The following is a 12764-nucleotide window of genomic DNA, read 5'->3' as shown; positions in this document are numbered from 1 at the left end:
ACAGGAAAAAATTGGTGTCTATCTATATGTTTTGTCCATACATAAAGCCTACTAGCAATGTCTTTGAAATGAATGGAGTCTGATTTAAAACGATTCTTGAGTTTCTTGACTGATGTTGGGAAAAAGAAACAAATATCGTCATTTTGTTTTATATTTTTTATTTGAATTAATAAACAGGAAAATTGGTGTCTATATGTTTTGCCCATGCATAAAGTCCACCTGTAATGTCTTTAAAATGAATGGAGTCTGATTTAAAATGGTTCTTGAGTTTCTGTACAGCAATTTGTGAATCATTTCCTCTTCTACAGACAACATAAACAGGAAAAAACTCTTGACCAGCTGATCTAGATTGGATGTGACTTTTCAGGCTAGCTAAACTGTCCTCTCTTCCCACACAGTTTATTGGTAAATCTGAGAATCATGTCAAGAAAAAAAACGAGAGGCCCATGGGCCACATCGCTCACCTGAGTAACTTGGGTGATGCAGTTCTTACCAGATTCCCCCTCTTGCTATACCTATCATGCCCCACTATCCCCTTCCCTTTTATGATTTTAAGAATTTAATATCTACACTACCCAAGGATGCTTCCATATAACTTTCAACTTTCCTGGCCCAGTGGTTACATCTTGAGAAGACGATTTTTAAAGATTTGTTCTATATATTTCTATGTAAAACTAGGATTCCCTATTGTGGCCCCGCCCTACCCCCGGGGGTCATGATTTTGAAAATTTAATATCTACACTACCCAAGGATGCTTCCATATAAGTTTAAGCTTTCCTGGCCCAGTGGTTCTTGAGAAGAAGATTTTTAAAGATTTGTTCTATATATTTCTATGTAAAACTTGGATTCCCTATTGTGGCCCCGCCCTACCCCCGGGGGTCATGATTTCAACAATTCAATATCTACACTACCCAAGGATGCTTCGCATTGCTTCCACATAAGTTTCAGCTTTCCTGGCCCAGTGGTTCTTGAGAAGAAGATTTTTTAGTGACCCAACCCTATTTTTGTCTTTTCTTGATTATCTCCCCTTGTAAGGGGAGTTGGCCCTTCATTTTGACAATTTAAACTCCCCTTTACCCAAGGATGCTTTGTACCAAGTTTGGTAAAAATTGGCCCATTGGTTCTTGAGAAGACGTCGAAAATGTGAAAAGTTTACAGACAGACGGACGGACAGACAGACAGACAGGTAGACAGACGGACGGACGACGGACAAAATGTGATCAGAAAAGCTCACTTGAGCCTTCGGCTCAGGTGAGCTAAAAAGATACAAAAAATATTGACATCTTTGACATCTTTGGCAATGGCTGGGCCCTTGACAGTATCTGTCACAGTCTATTTTAATCTGCTGAGCTAAATACATTTTCATCCTATGACTGCATTTTTGTATATAAAAAAATATGCACATGTATACATCTACATCTGGCCCAAAGCATCACCTGTATTTTGGCATGATATGAGTACTTAAAAAAGGCACACCTTTCTAATTTCAGGTGTTCTTGGTGCTTATAGGGGTGATGAGTTAGTTTAATAGCCATGAATGAGTTGGGAGGGGGTCAATGCAAACTTTATCTAAATACCGTATAAGAACTTTAAGTGAGGATTTAATTTTTGCATTTTTAGCGAGGGTGCTGAGATTGCTAAAAATTGAATATCACTAAAAATTAACTGTGTTTTAGTTGTAATAGTTTTCTTTTGTGAGCATTTCAAAATATTTCCTCTCGCTAAAAATAAGATACCCAATTTTAAGGACAAATTGCTAAATTTGCATCTCGCTAACATTTCCACTTATACATTAGCATACTCTTAAAAGGATACTATAAGTATCGGTGGGTAGCTTGCAGATCTCCATTTCTACTGGCATCCTAACGTCAATCAATACATGCTTCTGTCGGGAGTCTAGAATCTGCTTGTACTCCTGAAATATACATTTTAATCAAATTGACCAATCAAAGTATATCTATTGTACATGTATACATTAGTTTGTAGTAATCTTTAGAAGTATGTATACCCTCTGGTTACAGAAAAGTCGTAAAAACAATTTTTAACAATTTTGACAAATTACTGTACATGAATAATTGACAACTACATGTGTACAGTCTAAATATGTGTGACCTTTGACACAAAGTAAAGGACCTAGACATTCTTTTTCACAGGAATAAACATTTCTCTCCATTATTTTACATGTACCATCTACATATCCCTGTGCTATTCCCTATTCATACTAATCTTACAGGGAAAAAAACAAAATAAAAAACCTTATTAAGGTCACCTATTATCATATCTTTATGATAATTACAGATCCATCTGTCCCAAAGGTTACAGTGATCATTCTTTTTATTAGTACTTAATAGATTTGCCATAAGCAGGGCTCTATTTGTATTAATTAAGCAGATAATAATGTTACTATATACAATTCTGAAGTCCTGAAAAACAAAAAATGACGACCCCGTGGAAAGGCATATCAGTGTTATCATGCCAAACAAAAAGATATAAATTCTGGTGTTAATGTGTGTGTTTTGACACCTTTCTTTATATCTTTTTCTGCATCTAATGATTATCAAATGGTAAAAAAACCCTCTTATATCATGGCCTTGAACAAAAATTAATACAGTAAAACATGGTTCTACCAAACCTGCTTATAATGAACTGATGCTTATAGTAAATTGATTTTCATTCCCTATGACTTTAAAATATAATGTGAACTTAAAGGGTATACCAAATTGGATTAATAAGAAAGCAAAATTGTTCATCCCTGGCACTTATTTATAAGCGTGTTTTACTGTACATACCTGTACAGTGATTCTGTTCTCTGTTTCTAAAAGGTGCAAAGACTTCTCCTGAAAATTGAAAAAAATATCATTATATGACAAAGCCCTTTAATAATATGTATTTGTGAAAAATGAAATTGAGAGTGAAACAAACGAAGATCTTAATTTGGAATAGTAAAGTACATTGAATGAGGAGTGAATTACTGATAATTGTACAAATGGATTGATAAAATGTATATTAAATAAGAAACAAGTTACTGCAGCTAAGTTTAGTATCTCCAACATTGGTATCTCAAATATCTTGCATAAGCCCTAAACACTAATTTCCGATGCATTACACCCTCAATATTTGGAATCCCTGGATATCTCAAGTTTTTATGCAGTCCCAATGAGTTGGAGATAAAGAGGTTTCATTGTAAAAATTTTTCAAGAAGCAAAAACTAATAGTGATTCTATACCTTGAAAAGAATCCGGAAAATATCTATAGAATTCACTCATTCTAATGCTATACAGAATCTTCAATAAATAAATGTGGAATTTTGCAAATTAACAGGTTAATGAATTTTAAAAAGAAGAACATCAGAATAGTAGTCTTTCTTCCTATTTAATTGCTAATCAAGTAATCAAATCAAAATCAGATTTATTAAGAATAAAATTGAAAGATACAGTAAAACATGCTTATAATGAATGGGCTCTTATAATCAAAGTGATTTTCAATTCCCTTGACTTTAAAATATGTTGAACACATAATAGATATCATGATTATGCCAATAACGAAACTAAATTGTCTGCCCCTGGAACTTCTTTAAAAGCAAGTTTTACTGTATCTGGGGAATTTAAAAAAAAAAAAAAACAATATCCAATGGGCAGTAATTATAAAGTTATAATTGTCCATTAATGTATGCCTTTCCCTTTGATTTATTCAGAACCATTAAAAAAATCAAGGAATAGGTAGACATAATTCCAGCTTGTGGTTAATACTTGCAGCCCTTAGAACAGACATTCACCCCTTACCAAAGCATAAAATGACAACTACCTTATCATCTGCCCGAGAACCACAAAACTGCTGATAATCAATCAATTCTGTAATTTCTGGATAGTCTCCACATACAATGCATGAGGGCTGTTTTGATCGCAGTTTGATAGTCCTAAATGTTCCTTCCTGGCCATCAAACAAAAGCATTTTTTGGCAAAATGAGGCTAAAAATGTTAAGAAAACTAAGTTTTTCTTCTGTTTATGAGATAAAAAAAATAATATGAGCAATGATGACTAACACTTTTAGTGTGCCATGTCTTAAAAAGACGGAACACTTCAAAGAGCATATTTGACACACACTCAAAAATGACCACACATAATACCAGAAAAAAAATTACACATTGTCAGTAGGTTATTTCTGACTTGGTAGTGGTATGCATTTAATACTGAACTCTTCCTTGTATAAGGGTCATCATAAAATTAATTATTAGATGTGACATTAGCATAAAATATATATGGAAAAAATCTAGAATATTATTCAGAACTGTCTCTGACAAGACTGTAGCTCTGATGGTTTGTACGTATTGATAATAATGGAAGATATAAAAAGTTGCATTTTAAGACTGTTATAGCATGTATTTATCTTTTACATTTATAGAAAAATATGTATTTTGATGTCTTTTAAAATAATAGAAATTTATTAAAATCAAATCAAATCTGTAGGAGCAGCACTTTTGAAAAAAAATTCTATTCTTAATTACCAAGGCAACACCACTCATCAAAGTTGAAAACAAATGAGAATTGTGTATCATTATATGTTGCATACCAAGTTTCATTGAAATCAGACTAAACTGTTGGAGGAGGAATTTATTTTGAAAAAAAAAAAAAAAATTATTTATATACCTGGTATATAATAAAATAATTTAAGTAAATCTATTAATTGATACAGAAATAAGGAAATAAAAAATTAAGGCTAAAAAGACCAATTTGGCCATGATAGATAGATCCTGTTCCTTCACACCTTCATTTTGACATACCATGCTGGTCAATTGGACAATAAATGTCAGAGCATATATTACATAAACTAAGTTGTCTGGTGTCATGTTCAACAATATTTCAGTCAGATCATAACATGTTTAAGATAATGCACTTTTACTGTTTACATTATATTCTTCATAAGATTTATTGTGCCAGTACACTATATAAGCATACCTTATTATACAATGCTTGAAACTGGACACCCACTTTAGATTAAGAGCTTTGTTTTACATGGGACCTTCATTAATTCCATACTGATAAATACTGTACTAGCACGCATAATTTTAAAAATATTCAAAGCAAGTTAATGTACAAACATGGTAAGGATTTTACATGGTTCTGTTTAGTTCTGAGACAGATAATTGGAATTCCCTATTACTGTCTCTAAACATACTTCTCATTCATTCATTTAATCAACCTCTCAAAGGATACATCCCATTTCACAAGCTATTTTAATGGCCTCCAGGGCTTGTATGCTTCCAATTATTCCAGGTACTAAAAAATATTTAGAAAAGAATACAAGTTACTTGAAACTTCAAATTTTTTTATCATTATTTAATAAAGGATATCTGCAAATCTGAAATCATGCAGTTGAATTTTATTCAAAATTCTTATTGTACATTCATACTATGGAAATGAACAGTATTTAGATATAAGCTGAATAATCTTTACATAATTTGTGCAGTGAATTTCTGTGCACGTATGTTTAACTCATTATATACAATGTCATGTGTATTTGTCTTTAATAAATAATATGGTTGAAAAATCATACAAAGTGAAATAAATGGCATCCATCGCTTGTAAACTGAAGAATATGATAATGTACTTCATTGAACCTAATTATGAAGCATCTCATATATAAAAATCTTACTGCATTCTGTCATACTATCATCATAAAATTTGTCCAATTGGCAGCAGTTGTCAATAATAAATTGTACGCATATGATACATGTATATATGACTCACATGGATTTTATTTCTCTTTGGTATTTTTGTTTTTTTTTTTAATTTTTTTATATGGACCAAGAAGATAGAAATCAATTATGAATACTAACCAATAAGATAAGAATTTTTGTACTGAAAAAGGTAATTTTTCATAAAACCTGCCTAAAAGGTAATTTAAAAATCTGCATGACTTACTGACTCCCAGCACCCCTCCATCAGAGCAGTTTGTGACAGTTTCAGGGGGTGGGGGTTTGGGGTACAAACATCTATAGCAGGGACCATCTTTATAACCATAAACTGTTAACTGTCAATGGAGTAAATGTCATTTTAATATGCAGCATGGTGGAAACCTATAAACTGTAACATTTTGATACATGTATACCATTATACATGTATCTGAATGAAAATAACAGTGCATGTAGGTATCAGTAATATTTGGTATAAGCACATCATTATTACATCCTATATTTATTTAATTCAGAAGAAATTTTGTTGGACAATACAAATTATGTTAAACCTTTAAAAATTGTTTTGCATATAAATATATGCTCTATAAAATTTTATTCCCAGTGATTTTACTTTTTTGGTAGCAAAAGAATTCAATGTTGAACATTGTTTGATAAGATGTTGGAATGATTGGTGCCATATTTAAGAATGGTTGATGAGATGTCTGAATGGTTGATGAGATGTTGGCATAAATAATGAAATGTTGAATTGCTCTGTAATTTTTATGTCAACTTTATTTGCAAGCGTTAATCATTAATTAATGACCGAGTTCTTGGGCTAAATACAACTCAACGTCTCGGGCCTTTCCGACCAGCGGAAAAACAACCTCGAATGTATTAAGTAGATGCCATGACAACCCCCCTTTTCACAAATTTTGAAACAAATGTTGGAAGACTTCTTATCTTTGGAGTACAAAGTTTAACTTTATTGAATGTAAAGATATTACCTAAAACATATCACAGAAGAGACTTTTAAATTCTTCTATCCTATATTTATTATAAACAGGAAATGTATAAATTTTTAACATCCGGTGATGTTAATACCGGTACATTCGAGGTCGTTTTTCCGACCTCTGACGGAAAGACCCGAGATGATGTGATTGGGGCTAAATACTGAAACTTGAACCAAAGTTGTGTTCAGTTTATGGCCTCAGGCAAACACTTTGGTTTTCAGGCCTGAAAAATGCAAGTTTTCCTTGCATCCATTAAAAAATGCAAACTTTATTCTTTAGAATTGTATACTATTCCCGAGATCTATATGGTAAGTGCATGTACTTTTTATCTATGCTTCAAAATATTTATATCTATATTTACTTATACAGAGTAAAAATGAATGAACAGCAAAATTTGTAACACATATCATGTGTATTTCTTTTTGTATTACTCATATACACATATATAGGTTACATTAAAGACTAAAAATATCATTTACTGTTCCTATTTTTATCACTCATAGTAATTTATTCCAAATCGGTAGGACTAAACTGCATTGCAGAAAACATATATTAGCTATAAAATTCACATAGCCTAACCACTTCACCACTAGATAAGATACAATCATTATAAATACAGCATAAACAATAATTTCTAGGTTAAACAGATTTGAAAGCTTTCATACAGAATGATTTACCTAATCATTCTCAGAATTGCTAAGTAAACCTAATAATGTGACATTAATGTTATAAAATAACTTCGACAGACCATTTGTATAATTAAAACTAATACTAATGGAGCATTTACTTGATACATGTACTAATATATCGGTGTATTATTATTATTAACCCTCTATCAAGAGCTATATACAGATGATGAACTTCAAACACTTTTTGGAGCTTTTGTACATGGCAAGGAAATCTGAATGCAAAAATGAATTATAGCTCAACTCTAAATAATCTCAAAACTGGTCAAAAACATATTTCTTTCAAAAGTTTTGGCACCAAGACGTATCATTTACCTGTCCTTCAAATCGTAGGGCACTTCCCGACACCAGCGGTTTCTTACACAGAATACAGGCATCATTCAGTAGATACCGAGTAGCTACATTATCACTGGCATCCAACACAATGTCATAGCTTCACAATGTTAAGAATGGAGGAACACTGAAAACTGTACTGTTTCTATATTATGTTATATAAAACTATTTATATTTTATGAATACATAATTCTCAAATTACTGTAAACGTTGATATTTATTTCAAATTACTTGATTCAGTAGCATGCATGCAGAGGTTGCTGTAAACCAACTTTTATTCGCGTGCAAGCAATATTCGTGAGTTCCACGACCTACTTTAAGTCGCAAATACTTTTCACCGCAAAACCCTTTCTTCTGCTTTATATTGGTAAAGAATGTTTCCTCTGTCATGAAAATTAATCATGGTGGAATGATTTCAAACTGACAAATCATGAATAGAGATGCGAATAATAGTTGGTTTACAGTATTAGCTTGGCTTTAGCATTAGCCATAATGTACTGCAATATACATTGTCAAGTATATGTATGTAAAAAGGTTAAAAGATACAGTCAAACCTCATTATCCCAAACTTAATTGGACATTGTAACTTGATAAACTTTGAGATATCAAAGTACAATGTATTTGAAAAATCAGGATTAAAAATACATAAAGATTAAGTGAATGGGGCTTCCAGATCAGCTCAACATATCCATGGTACTCAAGATTTCAGTGCTTGAATATCATAGGTACTAGTATGCCCAAGTGATTTGCAAGTCCCAAACACTTATTCTTCTGATTTTACACTGGATATCTTTAATACTCAGATATCGGAACTTTTTTCTTGGTCCCAACGAGCTCAAAATGATGGGGTTTGACTGCATTTACAGAGCTGTGGAATTTTTTTTCTGAAAGCCTGTCTTTTGGACAGACATGTCAACAAACTTTGCCTGTCTGAATGAAATTAACCTGTCTGAATGTTACCAATTGAAAAAAAATATTAAAAAAAAAAAATGAAATAAAACATTACTGGTAAATGCAGCAGATGTAAACTTAATCAGCCATGATGCCATGTTTAACACAATTTAGTTTGCCTGGTTCTCTATTTCATTATGATGAGACAGAGAACCAGGCAGTTTTACTCGTAGATCCTCGCGTGCCCTACACCTCAAATTATAGAGTATTGCACTGTGTATGGGAAGTTTTCCGAGGATTATGGAAGCATGCTACAAAAAACAGCAAATTTAACGATATTGCACTATGCGTTTTTTTTATCAGACAGGAGAATCAACATCAGTCATGCTGTCTGACATTTAACCAATTTATGTCGGTCATGACCAAAGTAAGCCAGTCTTGCCGGCATGACCGTTGACGTGAGTTTTCCACAGCTCTGCATTCATATGGACATGCAGCCAGATAGATGAACATGATGATTCCATCTCGACTTGGCCTCATCCCTAAAAAGTTCATGTCCTCAGAGTATAGTTAGGTCCTCAAGATAGATGGACATGCTTTTTGATAGCACTAAAAATTGTATGAAATCAGACAGGAATAAATTTCTAGTACAAGACGTATACATAATACCATTAGTTTATAATATAATAATTTCACACAAGTGCATATCTGACAGAAGTTGTGTCTGTAGCTATTTTGATCTGTAATATGAGTGGCACATTCACTTAGCTTGTACATTCACACATTGATAAATGTGTGATTGTCTGACATATTGAACTAACAAGTTTTACTGTAGCCTCTACCCTTTAGGCGACGTCTGTCACCTTATAACAAGGATACTTCTTAATGATCTGTAAAGCATTCGAGCTGTCAAGCTGTACTCTGTAGGGTACACACTGCACAAGGGAATTCAGCCTAAATATAAAAATTATACATCACTGATCACCATGGCACAGTTCTTAATAAATATCCTAACAAGCATTACATGGTATAGTGCATTGTTAAGTTCACTCTTGACAGGACTGCTTCTAACTATAAGTGGCCAGATGAATTATCTGCACAATGACATACTACTTCTAATAAAACTGTGTTTCTATTTATTTTCTGCTTCAACATAGATCCTCCTCAAATTTGAAACCATTAGTTTTACTGAATTTGTCTGAATTTTTTTTCTAACTCCATTTTTAAGATTATCATTATATGATCAATTGATCATCTTTGAGAGCAGAGAGTTGACTCTCTCAATCCCCTTACCAGTCTCTTGTTGTTTTACACAGGTGAACAATACAATGTAATTATATGCATAATACAGTAAAACATGTTTATAATTACCTGTTAGGGATGTGGATGGACAATTTTGCTGTGTTCTAAACATTATTCCTGATATATGCTAGCTTCACAATATGTTTATAACACACAGGAATAAAAATCACTTTGCTATAAGCATCACGTCATTATAAGCTTGTTTGCTATAAGAAAGCATCAACACATGACTTTTTTTAAATTTCAATGTATTCCACACAATCCTTTTCTTTCATAGATGAAAAAATGTTTTTATCTGCCCTGCCCTATACATGTATCATTTAACTTTTTCCTTTTCTCCAAAAACTTTTTGGATTTGAACTCCCTCTACCCTATCACATCTAATAGAATAGAAAATTTGTAGAAAAAAGATAAATCCTTAAATAGCTACAAAAATATTCATGAATGAATGATGAATGAATGAATCTTTTTAAAATTAGAGAAAATCATTAATTTTGCTGGTTGCCAAAATAACTTTTTTTATTTTAATTTCAACTATCAAATGAGTTTTACCCCTTGATTTACCACATGATTGTGAAGTTCACCTTTAAACATAATACAATGCATGAAAAATTAGTGAAGGGGTATTACACCTGGTAATTTTTAGTTACAAATTAAAATTCAATAAAGATGTAGTAAGCCAAAAACATATACATGTATAGGTTAAAGTAGACAAACTATGCTACAAAAATACTTTGTGCACACCCAAAACTATATATCTATATTTTTTCAGTATTCAAATATCTCAAACAATACTTACTACATATGTAGTAATAATAAAAATTAAGCATTCTTTATTGTATTGAAAGCTTCTCAACACAGTTCAAAGGGCAATAACTCAAGCAATGTTCAATGTGATATTCAAATTAGCATTTGTTTTGAAAATTATTTGAATCTGTATCACAGATAAACATGTAGATATATAAGGGATTACATATGCAGGGATTTAAATTTTTACAAATTAAGATAAAACTGTCAATTAAATTAACTTACTGACTACATGCTGAAGCAGCAGAGGAGGATTTAGCCACTCCGACTTTTCCCTCAGAATGGAGAATCTGGCGATGTAAATTTGACAGTTCTACTTCATCATAATCTACGATGCCTATCCTTCCTTTAAAAAATAAAATAATCTTCAATATTCATATTATCACTGGAGGTGGACCATGTGTTGTTTTACATTAACTTTATACACTGACAAAAAAATGCTTCATCAGAGAGTTATAGTTTTGTAACCAAAAAGTAAAAGACATCTTCAGCTATCCATAGCTGGTAATTCAACAAAATGATTTTCTTGTCAAATGACCAAAGTCATATACTGTATGTTTCAACAACAACAACAACAAAATGGCAAAAATTTGGCAATTGGCTTGAAAGAGTTTGTTTCATTTCAATCTAAGTATTGCAGCAATAAGAATGTTAGCACACAGACACATGCAATATTATATTTGCATGAATAAGTGTCCTGATATGAGAACAAAAGATACAAGTGAAAGTGTTCATACATACCCACTCCAGCTGCTGCAAGGTAAATACCTGCTGGACACCCCAGGCCCCCAGCCCCGACCACCAGTACAGAGGTATTAGCTAACTTCAGCTGTCCTGTTAGGAAATTTTACAGAACATGTCACAACCTTAAATATATTAATATTTTATATCAGAGAGATTTGTTTAAATTTTAAAATGTGGTCTAAATTAATATACATTTATTTAAGATCTTTCCAAATGTACAAGTTCCACAAACAAACCTTGAACACCAATCTCTGGGAGGATTAACTGTCTGCTGTATCTTCCAATTTCTGCATTTGTTAAAGATGTCCTTGACTCTTGTTTTACATCATATGTACTTGGATATGCATTTGGGATTTTCTTGAAATAGAATATGATTCTGTTTTTAAAGACAAATAATTTCTTATGGCTAAATCCATTAGATCATTATTATGAAACAAGCAAAAGTTCTTAAATTCTATATCTACACTGATATATAGCAAAAAATTATCATTTTTCAACTAAAGAATTATATAAACAAATTACAGAGTTTAATTGTTTTGTGTATCATTGTAAAACACATCCAAAGACAGACAGTCCATAAACAATGAGTATATGTTTGTAGCCATTATCATAGTTGACTTCAATCACTAGTGGCCACATAGCTAAGTTGTTAGAGTACCTGACTGGAGAATTAATTAAGGGACCCGTTTTGAACATATTTTTTTGTATATGTAGTAGTGTGGAATACACATGTATTTAATAAATAAATGTTTTAAATTAAATGTAAATAAATTAAACTACCATAATAGATGAAATTATAAAAAGTAATAAAAAATATAGTAATAATAAATTCATACAAAAGGATTGGTTAAAAGTTCTTACAACTTTATATAAGCCTCTCCCGTTACATGTATTTATCCTAATTTCTGGGATAATATCGCGATAAATCCCGCGATATAACTGAGCATATGTGTAAAAACTTACATTCTATAATAAAAGCCTACTAAACTGTACATTAAAAGTAAAAAGAAATCGCAACATAATTTGCTAGAATTTTCTCGATATTTATGTCAATAACATGGCCACTTATATAGTATGGGTTTTAACTGTACCAATAACTCCTTTAATCGTCTGTTTTCTTGCTCTTTTAATTCAAGTTGTATCTTTAACTTCTGTATTTCCTCTTCCATTTCATACCCAATGATAAAAGCACTTGCTTTCAGCATCAAACACGTTTTTTGTTTATCACGGAAGTTATACAAAATAACCCTCCATCACAAAAGAGTTCCACTTTCGACTTCAGCCTTGCAGACGATTTTTCTAATTTTTCAGACAAG

At 31.9% G+C, this 12764-nt stretch overlaps 1 protein-coding gene across 2 annotated transcripts; it reads right to left on the bottom strand.

Annotated features, from left to right (window-relative positions):
* Positions 1-141: 141 nt before the first annotated feature.
* Positions 142-12729, bottom strand: LOC134246074 (adenylyltransferase and sulfurtransferase MOCS3-like). 2 transcript variants are annotated; one of them, XM_062728336.1, is made up of 12 exons: positions 12540-12729; positions 11685-11805; positions 11446-11538; positions 10930-11050; positions 9475-9549; positions 7687-7804; positions 5923-6031; positions 5215-5277; positions 3805-3968; positions 2790-2837; positions 1816-1915; positions 142-411 (listed from the first exon to the last, which is right to left on the bottom strand). In XM_062728336.1, the coding sequence occupies exons 1-12, from the start codon at positions 12651-12653 to the stop codon at positions 167-169; spliced, it is 1371 nt and encodes a 456-aa protein (XP_062584320.1). In that variant the 5' UTR covers positions 12654-12729; the 3' UTR covers positions 142-166. The 2 variants fall into 2 exon arrangements, with proteins under 2 accessions (XP_062584320.1, XP_062584321.1); XM_062728337.1 differs by lacking the exon at positions 2790-2837.
* Positions 12730-12764: the final 35 nt, after the last annotated feature.

Source organism: Saccostrea cucullata, unplaced genomic scaffold, assembly GCF_032062105.1.
Source record: "Saccostrea cucullata isolate Sc308-1 unplaced genomic scaffold, CSIRO_AGI_Scuc_v1 ctg217, whole genome shotgun sequence".
In the NCBI taxonomy this organism is placed as follows: domain Eukaryota; kingdom Metazoa; phylum Mollusca; class Bivalvia; order Ostreida; family Ostreidae; genus Saccostrea; species Saccostrea cuccullata.
This window is presented reverse-complemented; position numbering and strand designations above follow the sequence as displayed.

Excerpts from the sequence above, each read along its gene's own strand:
- LOC134246074 (XM_062728336.1), bottom strand. The coding sequence starts at position 12,653 with ATGCTGAAAGCAAGTGCTTTTATCATTGGGTATGAAATGGAAGAGGAA. Across the intron at positions 11,539-11,684 it reads CCCAGAGATTGGTGTTCAAG|GACAGCTGAAGTTAGCTAAT; the intron begins GTTTGTTTGTGG and ends ATTTCCTAACAG. Across the intron at positions 1,916-2,789 it reads AGAACAGAATCACTGTACAG|GAGTACAAGCAGATTCTAGA; the intron begins GTATGTACAGTA and ends TGTATATTTCAG.